The sequence below is a fragment of the Centropristis striata genome, chromosome 1 (assembly GCF_030273125.1).
Source record: "Centropristis striata isolate RG_2023a ecotype Rhode Island chromosome 1, C.striata_1.0, whole genome shotgun sequence".
Taxonomy (NCBI): domain Eukaryota; kingdom Metazoa; phylum Chordata; class Actinopteri; order Perciformes; family Serranidae; genus Centropristis; species Centropristis striata.
The window spans coordinates 30807949-30835822 of NC_081517.1; the positions used below are offsets into that span (position 1 = coordinate 30807949).

General features: G+C 39.6%; 1 protein-coding gene across 4 annotated transcripts; it reads left to right on the forward strand.

Moving 5' to 3' along the window:
- pds5a (PDS5 cohesin associated factor A) lies at positions 1-27500 on the forward strand. 4 transcript variants are annotated; one of them, XM_059337980.1, is made up of 34 exons: positions 1-128; positions 1025-1177; positions 8589-8792; positions 9496-9582; positions 9701-9798; positions 10090-10216; positions 10436-10516; positions 10614-10754; positions 11456-11571; positions 12659-12753; positions 12861-13006; positions 13248-13399; positions 14542-14655; positions 14865-14946; positions 15046-15094; positions 15219-15358; positions 15826-15941; positions 16452-16557; positions 17044-17204; positions 17357-17480; positions 18295-18453; positions 18548-18616; positions 18784-18920; positions 19767-19890; positions 20206-20410; positions 21023-21137; positions 21311-21443; positions 21534-21653; positions 22011-22073; positions 24069-24220; positions 25116-25203; positions 25303-25565; positions 25739-26015; positions 27241-27500. In XM_059337980.1, exons 2-34 carry the CDS (start codon positions 1064-1066, stop codon positions 27277-27279), a joined length of 4197 nt encoding a protein of 1398 aa, XP_059193963.1. In that variant the 5' UTR covers positions 1-128; positions 1025-1063; the 3' UTR covers positions 27280-27500. The 4 variants fall into 4 exon arrangements, 3 of the variants coding, with proteins under 3 accessions (XP_059193963.1, XP_059193942.1, XP_059193951.1); XM_059337959.1 differs by lacking the exon at positions 25739-26015; XM_059337968.1 differs by lacking the exons at positions 1-128; positions 25739-26015 and adding an exon at positions 885-902.
- The last annotated feature ends 374 nt before the right edge of the window (positions 27501-27874 follow it).

Sequence of the window (27874 nt, forward strand, 5' to 3'; positions counted from 1 at the left end):
CTGTGAGACCGAGGGGGGCGCTCTGCACCTTCACACAGACAGCACTGACTGAACGGACAGAGAGCTTTGTGCCGAAAACTAAACCCAACCTGTGTCAGACTAATGAATTAAAACGGCCCACTTGAGAGGTAAATACAAACGAGGAAACGCGTGACAAATATCCTGCTGTTTTAGCCGTAGTTGTATTTTTGAAAATAGATTCATTTTGCATTTGTTAGGGTGTTAAAAATCATCTGTGGGGGCAAGTTGGTGTTGAGAGACTCGGCTCAGGGCGACGGTAGCAGCAGCCTGTAAACTAGCGGCACAGCAAGTTGAAAAAAGACAGTAACAAGTAAATTAGCTTGATTTTTAAACTTCACAAAGTAGTTGCATTTGTTGTAAACCACTGGAACTGACCACGAGCATGGTTATTTTAGGCTGAGATGATAGGATACTTCACTTCCTCTGTGATTGTCTGTAGCTGGAGATGTGATGGGAACCTCAATAGTTTAAGGCCTAAGCTAGCAAAGTAGGCTAACCAGTTAGCTAGCGCGGCTAACATGTAATAGCCGCTAGCATGCTAGCATTACTTCCTTCCCGCAAAATGCTAGCTGCTAGCCAATGGTGTTTGTACTGCAACTAGCTAGCTAACCTGTATGACAGTAGACATACACCGGCTGCTCTTGTGTTGTTTTTAAAGTGGGTTTCTACCAGATTAGCGGCTCAGATAGATGTAATGTTACCGGGATAGCAGTTCAGCTTGTTTCTCTGGCGATACCATGTATGATGAGAAATATACGGAAAATATGGAGCTGATGTTTAGCTGGGGTATTTTAGCATGCGAGCTAATTTGCACAATGCTGGTTTAATGTTGGGTTTCTGTCTGAAAAGTTTTTAGGATTATACTGTTGTTAAATATAAAGGTACGATGTTGTCAGTTTTAGCGGGTAAAATCGAAGATTGGCAAATGAGAATGGTGCTTAAAACGAGGTTTTGGTAAGTGCGGTAGCATGGTTGTGTTGAACTTTTGTTTTCTGACCCATAGAGGCCAGTAGAAGACCGTGTGGACCATACATCAACAAGCATGGAGTTCCCGCAACAGCAGAAACCGGCGGGGGACGGAAAAATCATCTATCCTCCCGGAGTGAAGGAGATTACCGACAAAATCAGCAACGATGAGGTGGTCAAACGGTTGAAGGTATGTTGATGGGGTTTCCTGTCGTCAAGATATATTTTCTGCAAGGGCCAACCCCATTTATCAGTGTCCAGCCCCTGGCATAACGCCAAAACCCAGCTAACTTTGTAAACTTGTGTATATCAACGCATAAGGGGGCTGCTTCTCTTAAAGCAGTCTGTTTTTCAAATCCCCTGTCTTTTGCTGATATCTGAGTGTAAACAACACTCATGCACATCTTTTATAATAACAAAAATACAAGGATGTTGTTGAACTTGAAGTTGACATGATGCAGAGGATATAATTTAAGTCGCAAGTTTATCAGCAGTTCATTTTATCCCCTTAAGGCTGGAAAAATTGAATGATCCCAAAAAGACAGCACAAGAAGCAAACATTGCATACTAAAGCTATTTTTACTACAAGGCTAGGAGACAAAATGGTGACTCGTGTTTGGATTTCTTTTAATAAAGAAGGAAGAAGAAAGAAATACTAATGTATTTCACATATTTTATTTCCTTTTTTTTTATAAACCATGAAGTCCTTTGAGATTATATTCTCTTTTCTGAGTGTTACCTGACCAAGACAGCACACCAGTTACAGTTTAAATAGAAGTAAAACTCAATAGACATGAAATACAAATATCAAACACTCAAGAAATAGACCAAAACTAGATCAAATAAAGCAGTTGAATGCATCATGCTGATATAACAGACCTTATTTGGTACTTCAGGATAGCAAGTTGTGACCTGAAGTTGATATGCCAACTGTGTTAGCAAACACATCCTGGAAAATTTAGGTTCAATTCACTCTCCACTAACTCTGTTTTTGGTGAGTCCTGAGGGAAAAGTCTGCTCTGCCTTAATCTGCTAAATGATTCACTGTGTTCATGAGCTAGTTGCTGTTAACTGTTTCTGTCTGCTGTTGCTGTGCAGGTACTGTACAGTTGGTTATTGAAGCGTTTTCGCAAAAATGCAGCGCCTTGCAGCCATAAACAATGCTGTGAGAGTGAAGCAAAACAGGATAGCTGCGGCCACTTAACAGTGATCTTAAACTTTCTATAAAGCTCTGTAAAGCAGAGGGGTGCCGACATTTAAAGTGATAGTTCTCTGTAGGTTCATCACGACAAGCAACTCCTTTCACATTGTGGCATTGTTTTCAAATTGTCATTAGATTGATTTATTGTGAAAATCGAAGTCTTCTATGGCCAGATATATCTCCATTGCGCTGGAGAAAGTTGTAGCTGCATCCAATATCATTCAATATCTGTCTTGTTTTTATTTATTTAAACCAATCGCACTGGTTTTGGGGGTGCTAAGCCCGGGATGCAGGCATGGTGTCCCTGCAAACTCTGCCTGAAATAGGCACAGAGCAGGCAAGCTTTTACAAACAGTTTACATCCAGTGAGTCAGACTATGGAAATAATAATTATAGCCAATGAAAACAACCTTACCACAGTGCATCCTAAACCCCTTCCTCCACACTTCAGGTATTCAACACTGTCAAAGTTGGCTTCTATGCATCTGTGTTTACGGGGATCTTGTGACTCTTCTTAATCACATTAGATTGTTTACTACAGTTATACTGAAATGGTTATCTGATATCCTAGAACTGTTTATAGACTGACATTGCGACCATAAAGCACACAGCCCTTGGTCTTGGCAGGCTGAACAAATGTGCTGAATGGCAGGTTGTTGACTGAGGCAGATGTTTACAGATCCATTTAACCTTTGTGGTATACTGCTGAGAGTTGGTAAGTCTAATGCTAATTGCATGTGCAGTTAGCCAATTGATGGAAGAGATTTAAGATTAGTGTGGCACTGCAGAACAGAGCAATTATCCTGAAGAAAGCTTATTTTATAATGTTGATGTCCCAGTTAGTCATTCAATTTAGTCAGTCACAAGCATAAGGCATTCTGTATTTTGGTCTGATGGGTCCATATAGCACCAGGCAGGTCACAGGTTTCATTTAGTTCCACAATAGAAATGAATACTTAAGTCTGTATTCAACATGAGGGAAAAAAGTATTTAATCTGAATATTAAAATATATAATAAGTGTTTACCAGAACATATGTCTGAGCTGAATAAAGCAAAACACTCAACTTTGTATGCATCAGTGTATTAGTAGGCTTAAGATTAATATTGTATGTTCTTATGGTCTGTTTTATAGTCGGTCCTTTATATTAAGCATTTCACCCTGGACGGCATTGTGTTGGCAGTGTGCCTGGAATGTCTGCATTGAGTTGAGTAGGAGTTGATATATTGAACTGTATGTTTGTCTGGGACTGGGATGTTGTTGGTCTTGTCTGTCCCTTTTATACATGAATCGCTTCGTGTACTGCAGAACTGTGTCGAAATAGCTATCAAGCTGAGTCTGTGTTTAAATTATTAAAGACTAAATAAATGCAGAATACTTATTTCATCTTGTGATATATGAATCTTAATTTAGTGCACTGAATTTAAATAGCTGTTTCTGGTAAAACATCTACCAGATGGATACAATAGGCCAAACTTGATGCATAGGATGATTTTTGTTTAAATGACGAGAGACCTACAGACTACCATTTTGAAAAAAATATTGTGTATATTTTATTACAGAAAGTAGAAGTTCTCTTTTGAATAGCTTAAAGAGCCTACAAGGTGACAAAGCATTCTCACCAGGTCATGTAGTCTTTTTTCTATCAAAGAAAATCACTGTGTACAAAAACAGAAGGAGGGATGAGAAACCAGGGCACAACATCTGCTTGATCAGCCTGTGTTTTGTAGAAGTGAATGTTCAAACTACATTTGTTGATCAGATAGAGAAAAAACATTCCTTAAGCCAAAGGAATAGTTCAACATTTTTGAAATACCTTTGCTCTCACTGAGAGTTAGATGAGAAGATCGATACCACCCTCATGTCTATACATAAATATAAAGTTACAATCTGCAGCTGTTTTGGAGTCTTGCAATCACTGTGAGTTTGGAGGGAAACCAGCAACACATTCACATATTCTGTAACCTTTGGACGGAGTCAGGCTTTTGGTTTATCCTTTTTCCAGTCTTTGTGCTAAGTTAAAATGAGTAGCTGATGACTGGAGCTCCATATTAACCATTTGAACATTAAAGTGTCATCAATCTAACTCAATTATCTCTGTTTTTATGTATGTATAGTATTTTTCTGAAACGATTGCTTTGAATGCTTATCTGGAAATATATTTCTCTCTCATTTCGCACACAATTGTTTAATTTCATATCATGTCAGGCCTTACACTGTACGGTGAAAATGCCTGTAGCTTGCTAAAACATTAGATTTAAGCACGACAAAAGGAGTATTTTGGCAGCCAAGCTAGGACACTTGCAAACATAATACAGCAAAGCTTTCTGTTTTATACATATTCCACTATAAGAGAAGGTGCATAATGTCAAAATGTTTTTACAGAAATGTAGTTGGCCTAAAACTGTCATTTAAATATTGGACTTAGTTATCAGTGCTGGCTGCACACCAGATATAACGTTGGGCAAAGTAAGTGTCAGGATCCCTGTTTTCCCATTCTTAGTGCAGATGGCTCACTTCTATATACATCTGTATCAACTTTTGTCCTCTTAAAATCTCTGTTTTTTAAAGCTTATAAAAATGTAGTTCTTGGTTCTTTACCATGTTGGTAGTGCATACCACAACACAGCAGCCTTTAGGCATATTTTTAGTCGTAGACAGAATTGAAGGTACCGTCATTCAGTGCAAAGTTAAAGGAGAGGGTTAATTGTTTTTCCCTCCGGCAGGGGCGTGACTTGAATGCGCTCTGTCCCTGTTGGCCAGGTTTGTTTGTTCAGGTAACCGTAAGATGAAATACAAGCCAGTTTGAGAAACAGATCAGTGAGTTTGAAGGTTTGTTAGTCATCGAAGTCTGCACAGCAAAATATATTCTGAGGAAGAAGTCAACAATTCTTGAAAGTTATGACCGCAATAGCCTCCCAAACGGGAGAAGTGCCCTATTTATAACCTAAAACAGTGTGCCAGGAATATGTGCTTTCACATATTTGATTTGCTAACGAGCTGTGTTGCCAGATCACTCTGCATTTTGGCAAAAGTTAAGCCAAGCCTTACTGCTTTGACCAGACTACACTGTGTCATTTTGCTTGAGCTTGCTGAGCCAGAACTTGACAGTGCTGTTAATGTTGAAAAGAATGGGAGATCTGGGTGCTTTTCCATACAGTGCTAATGTCTGAACACAGCAGAAACGTTCAATAACTGAGCTGACCCGTTTGAATGACATGAAGAATGTCATTAAATTATTGACATACTGAAGAAGGAAATGGTTGTCTACTGAGAGGTAATTAGAGCTGCTTGCATGTATTAAAGGGTTAAATTGTGGCCTTATTTCAGTTAAACATTAAGCAGAAACAGCACAACTGTTATGGAGTCTTTCAGACTTTGCATCAGCAGCCATTTGAAAACATGTCGCATATATTTTCACACTGAGCAAAAATTCTGTCTAAATAAACAACAATGAATTTAAGATGCAGAGATGCACACAGGCCCACATACTCGACTCTGAGTAGAGGGCTTTCACCGGCTGGGTTGTGACTGTTTCAGCTAAGCACCACAGAGGGTTGGAGTGAGTGAGTGAGTGTGTGTATGTGTGTGTAGGAGTGATTGTGGTGCTCTGCAGTCTGCTGGAGCTGTTGGCCCATCCCCCACCTCGGCTGACTGCCTGGCTGTATAGTGAGCTCCACTGCTCTGCTTCGCATCGCTCTCATATACACACACTCACTCATCACTCGTAGAGGAAGTGGTAGTTTAAAGCATGGAGTCCTAGTGCCTGTCCGTAAGAACCGAGATGTTTGATAAGATTGCTATGCATACAACCTCTTGAGACAGCAGTGTTAATGTTTAGAACAAGGGAAAACTAAGCGCTGGGAAACTGTAATTTTGAACAAGAATACATGCATGTAGGATCTTAGATATACTGTTAGTCCTTTTTTATTTTGGTGTTTTAACACTCAAAGTCAAGCTTTCCACCACTACCAAGGGAAATTAGTTTTGTTCTACTTTAAAGCTGTTGGAGTATCTCTAATTAATTGTTGTCATTATTCAGTCATTTCATTATAAAGGGTCACATGCTCTGAAACTTAACGTTCCTTTGAGCTCATTTAGCTTAGTTTTCATTGTCGACTCACACAATTACTGTATGGTTGAGTCTCACTGCTCTCACCCTTCACATGAAACTGAATGTAGTCGTTTGCATCAAACAAGCTCTGACAAGCCAAGTGTCTAAGCTTCTCTACATGCCAGTCTTTACAATTCGTACCCAACTTCCTTGATGCTCTGTCTTCATTTGCTCTTGGTACATCAATGTCAAGAAGACTTATCATGTCCTGTCAAAACAGCCGCAACAGCTCCATAAATACTTCACTCTGCAATATTGTCTTGATAAGGGTTGCAAAACTTTCCATTGGAATTAACTTGAGACTGCCCGATGTTGGATTTTTGCTATTTTAGGAGGCTATATGTGTGTGCAGGTGACTATTACTGTGCATAATTATTAGGCAACTTAACAAAAAAACAAATATATTCCCATTTCAATTATTTATTTTCACCAGGGAAACCAATATAACAGCTCAACATTCACAAATATACATTTCTGACATTCAAAAACAAAACAAAAACAAATCAGTGACCAATATAGCCACCTTTCTTTGCAAGGACACTCAAAAGCCTGCCATCCATGGATTCTGTCAGTGTTTTGATCTGTTCACGATCAACATTGCGTGCAGCAGCAACCACAGCCTCCCAGACACTGTTCAGAGAGGTGTACTGTTTTCCCTCCTTGTAAATCTCACATTTGATGAGGGACCACAGGTTCTCTATGGGGTTCAGATCAGGTGAACAAGGAGGCCATGTCATTAGTTTTTCTTCTTTTAGACCCTTTCTTGCCAGCCACGCTGTGGAGTACTTGGATGCGTGTGATGGAGCATTGTCCTGCATGAAAATCATGTTTTTCTTGAAGGATGCGGACTTCTTCCTGTACCACTGCTTGAAGAAGGTGTCTTCCAGAAACTGGCAGTAGGACTGGGAGTTGAGCTTGAGTCCATCCTCAACCCGAAAAGGCCCCACAAGCTCATCTTTGATGATACCAGCCCATACCAGTACCCCACCTCCACCTTGCTGGCGTCTGAGTCGGACTGGAGCTCTCTGCCCTTTACCGATCCAGCCACGGGCCCATCCATCTGGCCCATCAAGACTCACTCGCATTTCATCAGTCCATAAAACCTTAGAAAAATCAGTCTTGAGATATTTCTTGGCCCAGTCTTGACGTTTCAGCTTATGTGTCTTGTTCAGTGGTGGGCGTTTTTCAGCCTTTCTTACCTTGGCCATGTCTCTGAGTATTGCACACCTTGTGCTTTTGGGCACTCCAGTGATGTTGCAGCTCTGAAATATGGCAAAACTGGTGGCAAGTGGCATCTTGGCAGCTGCACGCTTGACTTTTCTCAGTTCATGGGCAGTTATTTTACGCCTTGGTGTTTGGCAGGCTTTTGAGTGTCCTTGCAAAGAAAGGTGGCTATATTGGTCACTGATTTGTTTTTGTTTTGTTTTTGAATGTCAGAAATGTATATTTGTGAATGTTGAGCTGTTATATTGGTTTCCCTGGTGAAAATAAATAATTGAAATGGGAATATATTTGTTTTTTGTTAAGTTGCCTAATAATTATGCACAGTAATAGTCACCTGCACACACATATATCCTCCTAAAATAGCTAAAACTAAAAAAAACCCACTCCAACTTCCAAAAATATTCAGCTTTGATATTAATGAGTCTTTTGGGTTCATTAAGAACATGGTTGTTGTTCAATAATGAAATTAATCCTCAAAAATACAACTTGCCTAATAATTCTGCACTCCCTGTATATCTGTCAGGCTCTAGAAACTATAAGAAATTTAGGGAATAAAATAGGAATATGGGGGCTATTGTTATTTTATGGCAAAGGCCGTATTTATTGGAGTGTTTGGCGTTTGCATGTTTTTCGGCTTCTTCCCACAGTCCAAAGACATGCAGGTTAGATTAACTGGTGATCTGGCGACCTGTCCAGGGTGTACCCCGTCCAATATCAGCTGGCATTGGCTCCACAACAGTAAGCATGCTCAATCGAGCTAAATCCCACATGGGATGTCAAAAACTAGGAGATAGTGTTAACAAGTTACAAACTGTGCACTTTGCTTGGGGTTCCTATCTGCTGCTAAACTAAAATATCAAAAATACAAAGCATATTTGCTCTAGTATTGTGAACGAAACTTATATGAAAGCATGTAGTCCTTTGGCTCAGAGAGTGTAGTAGCGTTAGCAGCAGTGTGGGCTGTCATAGCTGTCAAACATTCAAAATGCTTTACTCATTTTAATTATTGCCTGCCTAAAATGTTTCCCTTCTCACCCTCCTCTCTTGTCGCTCTGTTTCACAGATGGTGGTGAAAACCTACATGGACATGGACCAAGACTCAGAAGAGGAGAAGCAGCAGTATCTCGGCCTGGCGCTCCACCTCGCCTCAGAGTTCTTCCTCAGGAACCCCAATAAAGACGTAAGGTTACTGGTGGCCTGCTGCCTGGCTGACATCTTCAGGATCTACGCTCCCGAGGCCCCCTACACCTCCCACGACAAACTCAAGGTCAGGAACTGACCCTGGACAACTATAATAAATCTTCTATGAAGTAACTAAACACTGTCCACAAGGGGGTAGTTTTTTCAAAAGCAGTCTGAGTTTTTTTTTTCAGTTTTGCAGGTTACAACTGTCTGCAGATTTTATCAGTTGAAGTTACAAGAACATGAGCAAAATAAACCAACAGGCAATTATACTACCTTAAAATTAAATATGGTATGATGTATAAAGAGAACCCTGACTGTCACACACTATCATAGTGTGTTCAGGCTCATCTTTTGTGCAGTTCCATGAAAAAAAGATGTTAAAACTGGTCTTACTTTAGATTTTTCTGCATAGTCACATAGAAAAGGTCTTGGTTTTGATCCCAGCTCAAAAGTTCACTATATCGGCTGCCATATTGGTAATCCCTTTAAAATCTATATTTGTCCAAAAAAATAAATGCCATATCTGTCAAGTAAGTTTGCAGCAGAATTACCACATCAAAGTACCATCTAAATCTAAAGTGTTTTAATATAGATATTTAATAGATTTAAAATGTTACCTGAGGTGAATGTTGGTAGACATTGCAAGCATTGGTAATTAACTTGATCATTTTTTTTCTGTTCTAATCTGCTGTGTTGAGAGCTTTCCAGGAAACTAATTTTTTTGAGCTCTCACCAACACTAATATGAAAACAATTAACTCAAGTGTTTTCCTGTCTTGTGTCCAGGACATCTTCCTGTTCATCACCAGGCAGCTGAAGGGACTGGAAGACACTAAAAGCCCTCAGTTCAACAGATACTTCTACCTGCTGGAGGTAAGCCCTTTTATCTGGTAGAAACCACAAGGAGCTGAACTTTTTATTAATTTTGATTCCAGGGACAGAACAACAAACTGCTGATGAGGGGCTAACGTGTCTTTGTGTGCACCTCTAGAACCTGGCGTGGGTGAAGTCATACAACATATGCTTTGAACTGGAGGACTGCAATGAGATCTTCATCCAGCTTTTCAAATCGCTCTTCTCTGTCATCAAGTAAGGCCTTCGTTATCTGCTGCTGTGTGCTTTTGTTTCAAATCCCATCATATCCTATCTCTTGTTGTTTCCTCTACGTTCCTTAATATCACTGTTTATCAGATCTTCCTCATGCTCCAGCACAGTCCTACTGGCAGCTCTCGAGCTTGTCACACGTACAGATGAGCTCATATAAACCCAGTTACCACTAGACCCATTTTATAACCATACGTAGAAGGGGTTACAATGAGTAATCACTCTTTGCTTTTTTTATTTATTATTTTTCTTTCATTTTGGTCTCTTCCCCCACAGTAACAGCCATAACCAGAAGGTGCAGATGCACATGATGGATCTGATGAGCTCAATCATCATGGAGGGCGACGGAGTCACGCAGGAGCTGCTGGACACCATCCTCATTAACCTCATCCCTGCACACAAGGTGCGGTAATCATACATATTATCTAGTTATAATGTCAATTATTTGTATACATGTTCTAACGTTGAGAAAGATCATCAGATATAATTATGTAACTCCTTTTTTCTCTTTATTTTATTTTTCACATTTAAAATGTTGTCATTTATATTTTATCCATGGTTTAACTGTTTATTATTTCATAATAATCTTTAACTGATCAGTTTTTAACTCTCCTTGGAGCAGAATCTGAACAAGCAAGCATATGATCTTGCCAAGACTCTGCTGAAGAGGACCGTCCAGACCATCGAGACGTGCATTGCTAATGTGAGTAGCAATCTTTCTAGTTTTCCACTGTTTTTATTTTCAGTACATCTTTTTAATAAGAGTATTTATCTCACCATGTTCTTTTACTTTTTCTCAGTTCTTCAATCAGGTTTTAGTGATGGGCAAGTCATCAGTCAGCGACCTATCAGAGCACGTCTTCGACCTCATCCAGGAACTGTTTGCGATCGACCCAATGCTGCTCACCTCTGTCATGCCACAGCTGGAGTTCAAACTTAAGGTTAGCACAACACGTACAGTCAGTCAAAATGAAAACTGAACATCCCACCCCAGATCATAGAGGATTAGTGCCTCATGATGCCTTGCTCAAAAACATTGAGCAAACCGTGGATAGGAGTGATGTAACTTTTTTTGCAGTTGCCTAAGCATACTGTCATTGGCACTATGCTTAGGCAATACACACGGCTGCAATCAACTTAAAATGGCAAAATAAAAAAATAAAAAATATTCAGCACAAAAGTGATGTAAAATATTTCACATGCCTTGTGAGATGAAACAAAAAAAAATATAACATGTTCTTAAAATGAGGAAAGAAAGAAATATAACCATAATACATATTGAACAAAACTAAATGTTTGCTTATGAACTACTTAAGCAAAAGTGACCTGTTTGAGGAGTGTTATAGACATTGGGTAGGAAAGAAAGCCTGAAGTGGTAGTTCTTAGATTTGCTGGCTCTGTAACATCCACGACATTAATGGACAAAGTGCCAGATTTTAAAGCTTAAGCACTCTGCGTGTCACCTTGAGTCGGTTCTACCTCCAGCAGTGTGAGAAAATGCCCATTGTCATGCTTTTTTTTTCTTGATGAAAAGCCTTACCCAGACAATCCAGCACACTTTTAAACAGCAAATGTAAGAATGTGTATTTCTAAGAGCAGCCTTTGCCAAAGCTAACTTATCATCATCATTTTGTGTTTGCAGAGCAATGATGGCGAGGAGCGTCTTGCTGTTGTGCGGTTGCTAGCTAAGTTGTTCGGGGCCAAAGACTCAGAGCTGGCGTCACAGAACAGACCGCTGTGGCAGTGCTTCCTGGGACGGTGAGTTTCATGAGCTCTATGCAGAAACACACACACACACACACACACACAAAATGATGCTTTGAGCTGTTCAGTCAGGAAAGACTAATTAAAAGGAATGTCATATAATACATTTATCATATAAAAATCATTGTATAAAAAAAGGTTTTCATGAAAAGACCTATTTGTTAGCATTTTCTAGGGTTGGTAAAGTCATTAAACCAGAGTAGAAATTTCCCTCTTTAAACTGGTGGTTTTAAAGGTCAGGAGATGGTCCGCTGACTTAAGAGACCTCTGGGGTGGATGTTATTAAGTGGAGGTATACAAACTGAGAAAGAAAAAGGACTGTTGGCTGAGGTGAGCTGAGGTCCATAATAGGGATGTGCACGATTAGTCGAACAGTCAGTTATACATTGCTACCCTTTCTAGTTGGGACCTGAAATAGTAGTTTGTTAAAACCAGTATAGTACTATTTTTATTAATGTCCACATTTAAATGACAAATTGAAATAAGTTGCACCCAAATGTCAAGTCCCTCTAATCCGTTAGCTATTAATGTGAACCACCAAAAACTGAAAAATAGTAAATCATGCTGCAAAGTGCCACACATTCAGCTGCATTTAAATTAAATATGATTGGTTATTAGAAAATGTGATAAACAATTAGAAATTGCTCTTATATTACACACCATGTTTTTGCAGACACTTAAACTTAGATAAGATTAAATTGTGCTTAATTTTGACTGTTTTTCTGAGTGTTTTCTTACTTTTTTCAGACAGCTTGACTTGTTTACTTTAAAAGTTGTTAAGTTGTTTTAATATCAGAGAAATTAGTTAAGAGTCAAAAAAGAAGGGATGAGTCAGGAACATCTGTTATCTGTACAGCACTAAATAAAAGTTGAAAGGAAAAGCAGTACAGTAAAGAAACGTTTTGAATACTTAAATAGTTGGAACATCCGTAATAAGCAGGCTGAATTAACAGCGTATAGTAAAGTAGAATGTGCAAATGAATCGTAGTCTCTCAAATAATAATTTTTCCTCACCAATTTTCTCAAGAGTATGATGCATAATTCAGTTGATTCATTATGTTTGACTAATGTTTTTCTCCAGCTTCAATGACATCCATGTTCCAGTCAGGCTAGAGTGTGTGAAGTTTGCCAGCCACTGCCTCATGAACCACCCAGACCTGGCCAGAGACCTGACAGGTGTTTTTGTGTTTTCATCACTCTATCCTCTCCTCTAATTCAGTGCTTTTCTTTCAGTTTTCTGAACAAAATGTGGTTACAAACCTCTCTTCTTGTTGTCTAATCAGAGTATTTGAAGGTGCGTTCCCATGACCCAGAGGAAGCGATCCGTCACGATGTCATCGTCACCATCATCAACGCCGGGAAAAAAGACCTCAACTTGGTTAATGACCAGCTGCTGGGCTTCGTACGAGAGCGGACCTTAGACAAGAGGGTGAGACAATTATACACTTATGGGTGCATCAGTAGTACTCATGCTGCGATAGACTTATAGGAAATGCATAAAATGACATTTTGGGTATTTGCAGAAGCAGGTTGATGTATTAATTTAAGTTTCACACTTTAGCTCTTTCTGTCATTCATTCAAATTGTTATAGCGACTATAGTATTATGTTTATTCAGTGAGTTTATCAGCTCTCGGCTCTGTTTTCCCCCTCACCTCCCACCCCTAACAGTGGCGTGTGCGTAAGGAGGCCATGATGGGCCTTGCTCAGCTTTATAAGAAATACTGTCTGCACCACGAGGCTGGGAAAGAGTCTGCACAGAAGATCAGCTGGATCAAAGACAAACTGCTGCACATCTACTATCAGAACAGCATTGATGACAAGTGAGCATGCGCACACATTTATAAGTAGTCTAATGTTGGAAAGTACAACACAGCTTCAACAGTTTCAAACCTTGCCAACAGTATTTAAATCCTGGGCATCAGCCAAAAAATTATACAACATACACAAGACTGAACGTGATTGACCACCATAATGTTGATATCATGTGCATGTATCATCACGTAGATCTATGACACTATCTATGTTGTTTGCAAACTTCTTCATGTTATGAGTTGTCATTTATACACCTTTACTCATGCATTGTTGGCTAAAAATCAACATTGCTTGTCATAATAAATACATTAGAATTATGGATCATCTAGTTGGTGAAGTAATCTGGCAAGTTAGCAACGAACATGTCCACTCAAATAATATTTTGCTTATCAAGAAGAAAAAGGCTGAACTTGGTGTTAGTTTTGATCTCCAAAACCAAATGGAGATCCCTCTTTGAATCAAATCCCCTGCCATTGTTGAGCTTCGTTTTCCTCCCCAACCGTGGTCACATTCCTGTTTGATCAGATGGGCTTCACTAGATGATTTTTTTGTGCTGCTTAATTATATCACTTGAGAGTAAATTTCTATGCTCATATTTGCTTGTGTTGCGCACTGTAGAGAAGCCGAAAATATGCAAAGCACTCACAAGCATGAATTAACATCACAGCCTTTTAAAATTTCACAGAGAAACCATCCCAGGTAAATTACATACATACCAACAAGACAACATATAAATCAGTTCACAGGCTGTTAAAGGCATTTGATAAAGGCGGAAAGGTCTCAGTTATAAGTGACGATGCAGTCCATTAACACATTAGCAATGCAAAGTGATAAATGCATGTTAACTGTTGCACACAGTACCTTTTTAAGTGGAGGTTGTCAACCAAAACAACCTTAGATAAGCTTAAGGTGCTTTCTGTCTGTTGTACTATACATTCCTTTGAAACCTGCTTTCGTGAGATTTTTAACAGACAATAGGAAATATGCTGAATGGATCTACTAAGATTTGTAGTGGCATTAGAACAGATCTCTGCCAGTGTATGTTAAGGATTATTGCATTCAAGTATATTATTACAGTGAATGTGTGGTTGTTGATATCCGCTCTGTTTCTACACAGTGAAATGAAACTCTCCCTCCCTCCTTTCTTCAGGTTATTAGTTGAGAAGATCTTCGCTCAGTACATGGTCCCTCACAGTCTCGACACAGAGGAGAAGATGAAGTGTCTGTACTACCTGTATGCCTGCCTGGACACAAACGCTGTCAAGTCAGTAAACCTGCAACATTACCTCCTCTAAGCAAATACACACATGTTGTACTGTACACATGCATACTGAGCTGTATCGTTTCAAGTATATTCCCTATAAACGCACTGCTTTATAAACAAAAGCAACAAACACTCCACAACAACCATGCACTAAAGATTTTGGTACTTCTAACCCGTGAGTCCTCTCCTGGTGTGTTCTTTGCTTTCAGGGCCCTGAATGAGATGTGGAAGTGTCAGAACATGCTCAGAAGCCTTGTCAAGGAGCTGCTCGATCTCCACAAGCTGCCAGTGGTGTGTTGACACACATTAACAAACTAAACAAACTGTCTCCTCTATGTCTTTTGAAGCAAAACATATCGATGACATTCTTCTCTCTCTTTCCCCTGGTAGTCAGAGGCCAATAACACAGCCATGTGTGGGAAGCTGATGAGCATTGCCAGTGAGTTGGAAACTGCATAAACATTTTCAGTACAGTTTCAATCCACAAGTCACTTCTTCAAAATGGCAAAAGCCCATTCCACTAAACATGACTGTCACAATCTGGCTCTTCTTTATGTTCACAGAGAATCTGCCGGACGCTGGGAAGGCCCAGGACTTCATGAAGAAGTTTAACCAGGTGCTGGGTGAGGACGAGAAGCTCAGAGTCCAGCTGGAGATGCTCATCAGCCCAACCTGCTCCTGCAAACAGGCTGAGATCTGTGTGGTGAGAGGAACACACACTCACTCACAGACAGGCTGCCAGTCTTGTTTACTCTCTTTAACTTTAACCAAAGCCTCAGTGCTCTGAGTTTATTTTTTGAGCCTACAGAAGCAGTCACATATTACTCAATGTAGCTTCAAATACCTGAAGAGTGTGTTCTTGTTCAGTGTGATGTTTTAAAGAAAGGAGGACACTGCTAGTTACTGAAAATGGTTATTTTTATCTAATATTTTCCAGGTGCAGTCACTTACAAATGACATTACTTTATATTGCTGTAGTGGGAAATGTCATGTTAAGATTAAAGAGATCTAATTAAGCAATATAAGTAATAGGACCACATGGTCAGTGTTAAAGAGTGTTTACTAGGTTGTCCTTGATTTAGTATACCAACCTTGACCTAAATGCAGATATTAATACGCACAAATCCTTGAATGTTTGTTTTAATTGTGTACTGTTTGTACTGTGTGCAGAGGGAGATAACTCGGAAGTTGACGTTCCCCAAACAGCCCACCAACCCGTTCCTGGAGATGGTAAAGTTTCTGCTGGAGCGCATCGCCCCTGTCCACATTGACTCTGAGGCCATCAGGTTAGAAAAACTCCCGCCGTGTCTAACACCCAAAAATAGTAGAACATGGTCAAGTCTCATAACAATAAAATCAATTAGAGTATGTTTTGATTTGAAAGTCCTGTTCTGTCAGTTTTAAGTGTCTTTTTGTACATCATCATCCTACAGAGCAGCACTCTCCGTCTCTGATATGGAGCTTCATATACTCTCTCTGTGTCATTGTGTAATACCAAGAACAGGCTTTTCTCATTCACTGAGACACCTGGTGGTGGTGAGGTGCACCTGCAGGCCTCAGACAGGGTACAGGTTTAACCCTTTCTGCTTTATGGAAAAACACCATGAGAGAGGAAACACACAAACTCAGGGACTTCTAGTGCTTAAGATAGGCAGTGCAACCATTTCTGTTTTGTTTGATATTTGCTGTTATTTTGTGCTCAGATATCCAAAACTGCTTCAGTTTATCATAAAACTCACATTTAGATTATTATAACAATGGTGTGGTAATCATTTATATTTGATGTTTTCGTTTAGTGCTCTGGTGAAGCTGCTGAACAAGTCCATTGAAGGCACAGCTGACGATGACGAGGAGGGCGTCACCCCTGATACAGCCATCCGCTCTGGCCTGGAGCTACTCAAGGTACATAACTTTAGATCCAAAACAATTAGTTGATCGACAGAAAAATAATTGTCAACTATTTTGATGATTTATAATAGTTTCAGCAGAAATGGTTAAACAATACTACTACTATCTGATTTCAGCCTCTCAAATGAGTTTCCTCCTTTTTGTTGTCTCCACGTGTTTTTTTTTAAGTGGGAGGTGGCCTATTTATTGCATAAATATGTGTTTTTTAGTTAAAGAGATAGTTAAGTTAGGAATTTTACTGCTTTTTCCACTTCCCCAGAGTCAGACACTTGGACAGACCTTTTTTCCAAGCTTTGTATGAAAGGAGGCCCACAGCCCCGGTTCTAAATTAATGTTTTCGGCATTTGGTCTTTTGGTAGAACAAAATGTTTTATACAGGCTTAAACATGCAAAGTACTGTTACGGCCTTTTAAGGCTGGATTCTGCATAATGCAGCAAATGTATGTAAGTAAATCATTCTTACTCTTTTATTCCTTCTAGGTGCTGTCATTCACCCACCCCACAGCGTTCCACTCAGCAGAGACCTACGAGTCTCTGCTGCAGTGTTTGAAGATGGAGGATGAAAAAGTGGCAGAGGCAGCCATCCAGATATTCAGAAACACGGGGCAGAAGATCGAGACAGAGCTACAACAGATACGATCGTAAGAAAGAGAAATTACTTTATTAAACAGTTTATGAACACTTATAAATGAGGGTCTACATGTTCAGCCATACTGGTCCATATCTGGATTAAATGAAAAGAGTAATTTGCATTGTGTACGTCCTTCTAATTTTTGTTTTTCTGTGTCATCAGGACTCTGATTCCCGTCCTGCATCAGAAAGCCAAGCGGGGAACACCTCACCAGGCCAAGCAGGCCGTCCACTGTATCCATGCCATCTTTAATAACAAGGAAGTGCAGCTGGCACAAATATTTGAGGTAGGAAACCACTTTATTACTTATTTATGTACAGGGATGCGTACGAGACGAGGATACTTTAGTACATATACATATATAGTTGTATTAACTTGCATTCTACATAATGTTCTTGCCTCCGTTTTTTTGGTGGCTGGGAATCACCGAAGGCCCCATCATAAGATATAATCACAATAGCTAAGTCACAATACAATGTTATACCAATATGCTGAGTAATGCCATAATTACAGTGAGTCAGTGATCTCTTTTAAGTCTCATCTTAAAATATACTTTTATCGGAGAGCCTTTCCTGATTTTACCTGAACTTTACCTTCCCTTGAACCCTCTTGCCCAGAACAGTGTCATTTTCTAACATTATTTTTTATCTATTTTATGTCCGTTTTTAACTTGTCTTTGTAAAGCACTTTGTAGCATGTGTTTTGAGAAGTGCTCTTTATAAAGATAAAGATTATTGTTATTATTTAATCACAACACTTATTACGTCCCCAAAGAAACAGTTTGCCAACATCTGTTTTATTTAACAATAAAATGAAATAAAACATCTCATTCAGCATTATCTAATATGGAATTGAAAAAGCAAATAATTGTATTATTCTAGTATTAAAAATGTATTTGACATATTAACTTTTATAGTAAAATATTGATACTTTGTGAATGTGTATTGATACAATATTGTCACACAAAATATCATAACACTAAGCTGTCATTTTTTTCTCCCACCCCTACTGTTTTTTAATCTTGCATGATATTTCTTCTTGAAGTGAGATTTCCTTGTTAAAAATTCACTCATACTTTTTTGTCCTTCACCCCACTGCAGCCTCTGTCACGTAGTCTGAATGCAGACGTCCCAGAGCAGCTCATTACGCCCCTCGTGTCCCTGGGTCACATCTCCATGCTGGCCCCAGATCAGTTTGCTTCACCAATGAAGTCCATCGTTGCTAACTTCATTGTCAAGGACCTGCTTATGAATGACCGGGTGCGTAGAGATTAAACAGTTTACTGAAACATTTACACACTGCACATTTTTTAGACATATTTTTATTATTTGTGATGTGCCTTTATGTCTCCAGTCGGTGGGAAATAAGAACGGGAAGCTGTGGACCACTGATGAGGAGGTTTCACCTGAGGTCCTAGCGAAGGTAAGACACAAACATATCTGTGGCATTTATCCCAGTTCTAGTCAAATTCATTTCGCATTTTTACTTCAGGTGTGTTTATAACAAACATTTAGATCCTGTTGGTGTTTGTAATAAAAACAGAAAAGCATATTAATTGCTAATCATTCATATTCATCGGTTTCTCCTAGGTGCAGGCCATCAAGCTGCTTGTGCGTTGGTTACTAGGAATGAAGAACAACCAATCCAAGTCAGCAAACTCCACCCTGCGCCTGCTGTCTGCCATGCTGGTCAGCGAGGGAGACCTCACAGAGCAGAAGAAAATCAGGTAAGTTGAGGCTTGAAAGTCACAGTTAAGGGTGGGCAATGTGGCAGTTTCACTGGTGTGAAGGTGTCACAACATTGATTTTGCATTACATCATTAGTGTGATAAACACACAAGTTTGACACATACAACAATTGAGATCTACCTGCCACAGCACCACATGAACTACAGCATGTCACACCCGCACAGGATGCACTGTCTGACTGGTTACTTACAGGGTACATTACCTACAAGGCCACTGTCCTTAACGCAAGTGTTATTTTCAGACTTTTTTTTACCTCTGGGTTCTTTTCTTTAAAGTGTGATATAATTCCAAATTTGGCTGTTTTTTTTGTGGCATATTACAAATCATGTGTCACAGGTCAGGTCAGGTGTCAAAGGTTTGAAATAATAAAAGTGTAAATGTATGAAAAAAACATTCTTTCCCAAATATTCTTTATTGGCGTACTTAATTGTTTGTTTGAGTTAAGTGGAGCAGATAGCTCATATAACTGTGACGACATGACATTTCTAAAAATCTACACGATGCAAATGTATAAATAAATTAATGCAGTTTATTAAGAGCCATTATAAATCACCCTCAGAGCCTGTAATAGAGAGGACAGAAAAGCATAATGTAGCTGCACACTTCAAGCACTGGATATAATACAGATTTTTAAAAAATACTGTAATATAATGTAAACTTTAGGTCATATTGCCCAGCCCTAGCCGCAAAGGATGATTAGGATGTAGTCGTGGTATATCAATGATGACAGATTCAGAGGAACACTTTGGGGAAAAAAGTTGCCAGTTGTTAATTGATCTTAATTTTCTCGTCTTTGTTCTTCCCCTTTTGTTATTTCCTTACAGCAAGTCAGACATGTCTCGCCTGAGGCTGGCTGCAGGTGGAGCCATTATGAAGTTGGCCCAGGAACCCTGTTACCATGACATCATCACACCTGAACAGTTTCAGCTTTGTGGCCTCGTTATCAACGTCAGTCACAGCTCTACATCACTGCTTTATGTGTGACTTTTCACAGTAGGACAAGCACAGGTGTCAGGTTAAAGCTGTTATTAATATCCTTTGCGACACCTGTACTGTTCCTATGATGACAAGTCTTCTGTGAAAAAGGCCTTTTGTAACATGCACCATGTACTGTATATGTACACAGTAAAACAGACTTTGACACGTCAGTAGATTCAGTCACAATGTACAATATGAAAAACAGAAAACGGCCTAAGCTGTCACTACTAATGATCTTTACTTTCCTGTGTGATTGAGTTTAAATCTGTTCTTTTCTACGTACAGGACGAGTGCTACCAGGTTCGTCAGATCTTCGCTCAGAAGTTGCACCTGGCCCTCGTCAAACTGCTGCTGCCCCTGGAGTACCTCGCCGTCTTCGCCCTGTGTGCCAAGGATCCGGTGAAGGAGCGCCGTGCCCACGCCCGACAGTGCCTCCTCAAAAACATCTCCGTCCGCAGAGAGTACATCAAACAAAACCCACTCGCTCAGGGTCGGTGTTCAACCTTTGGATGTTTTCAAGCTGAAACTTTGTGTTTTCATGATTACACACTGCTGCTGGTGTCAATGTGAAAAGTGTAGCTTTGAAGTTTTTTTTAAGTATGGCTAATTAAGAGCAGTTAGAGTATCAAATAAAACATTAGCCTAGTCTCTGTACAAAATCAACACATATGTAAACAAAATTTGCAGAATATCAGCAAAAGAAAATGCAAATTAATGCATGTTTTCATCCACTGCTGTTAACCCAGCTTAGTCGTTGATGACTTGCAAAGATTTTTATTCTTTTTTTTTTTACAGGATCTGGTTAATGCAGAAGCTTTATTTTTGGTGAAATTATAAGAGACATGTAGAACAAAGTAATTGTCATGAAATGTTAAAGGTTTAAGCTTTGATTTGATTCCATGATTTGTTTTAAAGACCTTCAGAAATGTAAAAATTGATGGGTTTTTTTTACACTTTCTTGCTATGGTAATTTGTGTAATTTTGGTGATAATTTGACTACTTTGCAATATCTCTGACATTTCCACTTTTTTATCTGCAAATTTAAAACCTAAAAAGGTGGATGGAAAGATATTAAAAGATATTATTCTCTCTCTTCCCACAGAAAAACTTGTGTCCCTCCTTCCTGAGTATGTCGTTCCCTATATGATCCACCTGCTGGCCCATGATCCAGATTTCACAAAACCACATGAATATGAGCAGCTCAAAGACATCAAAGAGTGAGTGTGAACCTCCTTTAGTAATAAACTGTCCCTGAATCTAATGACACAGTTGAGAATATGTTTTTTAAAAACTTTTTATACTTGCACTCTAACTTATAACGCCAATAAGACACATGTTGTGATGACTGAAGCTGTGACATATCTCATGTTTATTGTGCTCATGTGTGTAGGTGCCTGTGGTTCATGCTGGAAGTGCTGATGACCAAGAATGAGAACAACAGTCATGCCTTTCTAAGGAAGATGGTAGAAAACATCAAACAGACGAAGGATGCACAGTGTCCTGAAGACGCAAAGGCCAATGAGGTGCGCACACGCATGAAAGGACTGAAGAAGTCTTTGTTGCCTGATTATTAAACAATACTAACAGTGTGTCTCATATTGTCATGGTTACAGAAGCTGTATATTGTCTGTGACGTCGCTCTCTTCGTTATCGCCAACAAGAGCACTGCATGTCACCTGGACTCTCCGAAAGACCCTGTGCTACCCAACAAGTTCTTCATCGTACAGGACAAGGCAATATACACACACACACACACATTTACATAATGTATTTATCCTTGTGGGACTGTAATATACAATCTTTGCGGTACACAGCAGGAAAGAGTAAAAGAGGATAATGGAATGAAAATGTATGCATTGTGCTATGATTGATGAAAGTTGAATAAAAATTGAGTTTAAAAGAAAAAACACCTATCAGACATTTGAAACCTCAATACAATATTTTCCTCTCCTCTTGAACATTTCAAATTCTTCTTAAGAATTACCTAAACCCACTGAGTGGCAGATAAATATGGGCGCACACACTTATCTAGATTAGAGCCAAAATTGTTTATGCTAATCAGAGTTTTCTGCTGTGATTTCTTTTAACAGGACTTCAAAAATGATAAAGAGTATCTGACGGCGGAGATGAGACAAATGCTGCTCACTGGAAAGGTAAATGATGAATATCTGTTTATAGAGATTACATTATAGGTTTAATTTACCAAACACTGTCATGGGCGTGGATTGTTGGAAGGAAGGGTGGAGGGTCGGAATACAAAATATAAACACTACTCTGGCATTTATTGCTCAGCTGAAAAGGCGAAAAGGATATGTTATTTTATCGTGAGTTAAGAATTATCTGTAAAGAAGTATTTTTGTTCTCAGTATATCAGTTTAATACTTGAACCTTTTTATCAAGTTCTTAGTATCAGTTTAAAGGGCGTAGGGCCAGATACAAATACAAATGTGTATTAAAGCCTAATCACTAATTATTTTTACACACAACATACTCATCAAGGATCTAAACTACACTGTGTTCCAAATTATTATGCAACTGAGTTTTTTCTCCGATTTTCCTAAATAGTCGATGCAAATGACAGTCAGCATAATTTAAGTCATCAACCATTAGTTTAATGAATTGTAATGTGATTGGACAAACCTCTCAATGATAACAGTATTTTAAAAAAAATAAAAAACTTAAAATGCACTGTTCCACATTATTACGCACGACAGAGTTTTATAACATTTTATAGGTTTTTAAGAACTGAAAATGCTCATTTTTGGATTTTCCAGCATTCGGAGGTCATATTTACTGAAATCAAAAGCTATTTCAATCAAAATCATCTTAAAAAGTCAAGTTACATTTTAACATAGGACCCCTTATTTGATAGCAGCTTCACAATTCTTGCATCCATTGACCTTGTGGGTGTTTGGAGAGTTTCTGCTTGAATTTCTTTGCAGGATGTCAGAATAGCCTCCCAGAGCTGCTGTTTGGATGTGAACTGCCTCCCACCCTCATAGATCTTTCGCTTGAGGATGCTCCAAAGGTTCTCAATAGGGTTGAGGTCAGGGGAGGATGGGGGCCACACCATGAGTTTCTCTCCTTTTATGCCCATAGCAGCCAATGATGCAGAGGTATTCCTTGCAGCATGAGATGGTGCATTGTCATGCATGAAGATGATTTTGTTACTGAAAGCACGGTTCTTCTTTTTGTACCATGGGAGAAAGTGGTCAGTCAGAAACTCCAAATACTTTTCAGAGGTCATTTTCACACCTTCAGGGACCCTAAAGGGGCCGACCAGCTCTCTCCCCATGATTCGGCCCAAAACATGCCTCGCCACCTCCTTGCTGACGTCGCAGCCTTGTTGGGACATGGTGGCCGCCCACCAACCATCCACTACTCCATCCATCTGGACCATCCAGGGTTGCACGGCACTCATCAGTGAACAAGACTGTTTGACAATTAGTCTTCATGTATTTCTGGGCCCACTGCAGCCGTTTCTGCTTGTGAGCATTGGTTAGGGGTGGCCGAATAGAATAACTGATAGAATAACGCATAACTGCAAGCCTCTGGAGGATCCTACACCTTGATGTTCATGGGACTCCAGTGGCACCAGCAGCTTCAAATATCTGTTTGCTACTTTGTAATGGCATTTTAGCAGCTGTTCTCTTAATCAGATGTTTTTGTCTGGCAGAAACCTTCCTCATTGTGCCTTTATCTGCACCAACCCGTGTGTGCTCTGAATCAGTCACAAATCTCTTAACAGTACGATGATCACGATTAAGTTTTCGCGAAATATCTAAAGTTTTCATACCTTGTCCAAGGCATTGAACTATTTCACGCTTTTCGGCAGCAGAGAGATCCTTATTCTTTCCCATATTGCTTGGAAATGGTCATCTGCTTAATAATGTGGAACGCCCTTCTTAAGTAGTTTTTCCTTAATTGGGCTCACCTCGCAAACTAATTATCACAGGTGTCTGAAATTGATTTCAGTGATCCAAAGAGCCCTGAGACACAATACCATCCATGAGTTTAATTGAAAAACAAAAAATGTAATCTTTATGACACTTAAATACAATCTGCATAATAATTTGGAACACAGTGTATTAAATGCTTACCGGCCAGACACCATTTACTGCACTGAACAACTCCACCCCTTTCTGCAGCCTAAACCAGCTCCAGTGCTGGGAGCTGTGAACAAACCTCTGACGGTACCCGGGAGGAGGATCTTCACCAAAACCACCACAGCCTCAGACACAGCCAGTAACACCAGCACCAACTCCTCCCCACTGAGCTCCTCAACTATCAACAAAAACAGGTACAGACACACACTCACCGGTGAGACACTACAGGCAAAAATATCATTTTTCATGCACTGTTCAACTTGAGAGGTTTTGGGCTGTTTTCTTTCAGAATTGTGGAAAGAAAACATCCAAAACAATTATTTCTGTGTATATTTTACTATATTTTGTGGAATTCTCCAAAATTCACTAAAAGTTAGTGTTCTATTGAGCGTGTAGTACCACAAGCTAAACCTCTAAACTTTGTCAACGCAGGCATCGTGAGAAAACTCCCACTCTCTTGCACAATATTATGTGTTTTACATGTTTTATATTGTTGTTGCTATGAATTAGATTTTTAGATAGTCATTTCCATTAAGAATGTGTAAAATCTTAATTTCTAAATCATTTTGTTCTCCATAACCATACATCTCAACTTCAGCAACACCTGCACATACCAAACTTACCAGTTTTAGTCCTAACTATATTCTGATGGATTTAACTGAGGGGTTTGTCTATATATCATTCATATCCGGACTTATAGAACATTTTGTTCCTAAAAACATGACGGAAATTGATCTTTTTTTTTTATGGCATTAGGCTTTTCTGATCTATTTTCTTATTTATGAAATGATAAAAGGAGATATCCCAGGAGATATTCCTTCTGTAAAAAAAACTTTGAATGTCATATATCAATGAAATGAAATGATAACTTTGAAATTTGCCATATCCAATGTTGAGATTTATGTCCTGGAAGTATATGCTAATTAGTGCATACTAACTGAAATGTTCTGTTTAGATATGCAAATAGAAGTTCACACAGGGAACTTGTAATGCAAAAAAAATTGTCTTCATGTAAATAACAAAAAACAATTACCCTAATGACCTGTAGTGTCTCCCATTAATTCAATGCTCTTTTTTTACGTCTTGCAGTAACAGCATTGCTGCCACTGAGTCATCAGAGAGCCGAGCACAGGAAAACAACGAGAACCCAGTCATCAAGAATGATGAGGTGAAGAAGGTAAGCTCAGAGAGGACAACTAGACGTCAGCTGGAACTACACACACTGCAACTTTACGCAGCATTATTTTGACCGAGCTCACCTCACTGTCTCTCTCAGGAGGAACCAAGTCAGAATGTGACCCCTGACGCCGAGACAGAAGCGTCACCCGTCAAACGACGCGGCCGTCCACCCAAGACAGCTGCTGCTGCTCCTGCGGGGGCTGAAAAAGAGGGAGCAGTGGCACAGACAGGGGGCGGAGCCAGCAGGGGCAGGAAGAGAGCAGCTGACCCCAACTCGTCGACAGAGTCAATCAACATCAAGATGTCGAAACAGCAGCAGCAGAATGACGAAGGGTCAAAGAGACAGATTGACTTACAGAGGTGAGACTGGAGGAGAAGGTGCAAAATTTACCTTCTTAGTTTACCGTAGCTTTGGCAGATAAATAATGAAAAAGGAAATTGAGGAAAAAAAGGCTTGACAGTTTAACTTTGTCGGCCCAGTTTGTGTCCTGAGATTGCACATCCTCCTTTAGATGTCAACTTTTTCTCTCCAGGTGGTCCTTTGTGAGCAGAGGGAATGAGAAAGTAAGAGAGGAAACAGGGAGAGCTGTAGGGACATTGGCCCTCCTCCTGGGCAGCGAGGGCGACACTGAGATAGAGCTGGAGTCCAGCCCAGAGGGCGTTTTATGTGGCAGGACGGACAGAGGGAGACACCCCCTCACACAGGGGCAGAGCAGCTGTGCAGCCTGGTCCGGCACGTACAGCCAGGGAGATACCAAGTCTACAAGAGTTCCTTCTGGCAGGCAGGGAGAGCCCGACAGTGGGCTGGCAGTGAGTTGGTTTAGTCCAGTTCCTCTCAGTCAAACCCCTCAACTAAAACAAAGTGGAGTTGGAGCCAGGAGGTTATTAGCTTAGCATTAAGGCTGGAAACTGGCTCATAACCTCTAAAGCTCACTGATTGGCATACTAAATCTTGTTTGTTTAACCAGCAAACAAAACAAATTGAAAATAGACAATTTGTGGTTTTAGTGTAGGTTCTGTTCTGCAGTGCTGTGTTCACAGCAAATGCAAGCTCATTCTTGCCTCACATCGCTCAAGCAAGTCTGACCGCGGGATTATTTGTGTTTCTCTGGTGTCAATACTAGAAACATTTATTTCCGTCAACAACTGTGGCCGAAATAACTACTACTGCTGTGTTTTACCTGTTGTTGAAGTCAGAGATGCGTCGGAAACCTAAATGGCATCATGTCCGGGTTCATAATATCATCCCAAGATGATCATCCACACAGATCGGTGACGCCTTTTCCAGGCACTGAACCCCAAATAAACATATTTTGCTGTGATTTAACTGTAATAAACGGATCAAAAGTGGATCAAACTGTATCATGATGAGGATTTGTAAAAAGTCTGAATTGGTGCTTTGTCTGGTCTATCCGAAAGATGAGGAGCAAACAACTTAAAAAATGTTAGGAACACGGTTCAAATCGTTGAGACTTGTGCTAGTGCCAATGCTGATAAGCTTTTGAGACACAGCATCATGCAAAAATTGCATCATTTTCATTGCCTGGCATTAATTTGCATATTTTGCATTGATTTTTGTATGTAATAGCATCGCATGAAAAATACACTTTTGATGTGAACACACCTTAACTCCCTGATGAACAAAAGTCTATCTGGCTACAATGCTATGGTGACAGATATCAGAGAGCACAGGGTCTACAGGTCTGGCAACTTCACTGGGATGAAAATATTCCAGGACGTTCAGTGTTCATTGCCACTGTCACTGCACACAAACAGGATATTATTAAAAATCGCTTAAAAAAAAAAAAAAAAGAGTCTCTAGCTAGTAGGCTACTGAAGTTTCTCCTTTTTTCCCTTTTTTCCTTTTTTTTTCTCCTCATTTTTGTCTGCAACAGTTGACTACTTTTAAGGAAATCCACCATGTTTAAGGAAAAAGGAACCATACATGTTTCGTTGTCATTGTGTGTCAGTCACTGTAAACTGGGGAAGAGTAAAGAGACGACTGGTCTGACACTTTCCAAACTTTGTCTTTCAGGTAAAGAGGAAACCGGTGAAGGTGAAATCAAGACTGTAGAGAACCTCCCTGACCCTACGTACACGCTCCTCTGACTCTAAAGCTTTCCTGGACACATTATGGACCTTTCTTAAAACACACACATGTACACACACACACATACACACATGCACATGCAGACACAAACCACTGACATCCTAGAAGGTTTTAAATACCTGTTAGTCATGATTTGATGCTCATTGTATGTAGGTCTTACTCAAAAAACATGTTATTTTTTCCTTTGTGTTTGTTGCTCTTTGCTTCTTTTGTGGAGCCATTTTTAAGAAAAAAAAAACAGGATGGACATTTTACAAACGTTTTAATCTGGTTATGATTGTTGCTTATTAAATTCCCTGGGAAAAATCCTTCTGTACGTCTCCTGACCTCTTCCTCCTTGTGTCTCTGTTGCACAATATTTTTTACTTTAAGCTCACCAGTTTTACTTACAGTTGTATTTTGTAAATAGCCATGTGCAACTTTGCAGTTAAACTTTATAAATATCAAACAGTTACAGATTGCAGCTGAAATATTGGAACATGATGGCATAAGATTTGTGCATTTAACAGATGTACCGACACCAAATTTTTTTATAAACTTTGGTAAGTTTAGGTTTCTA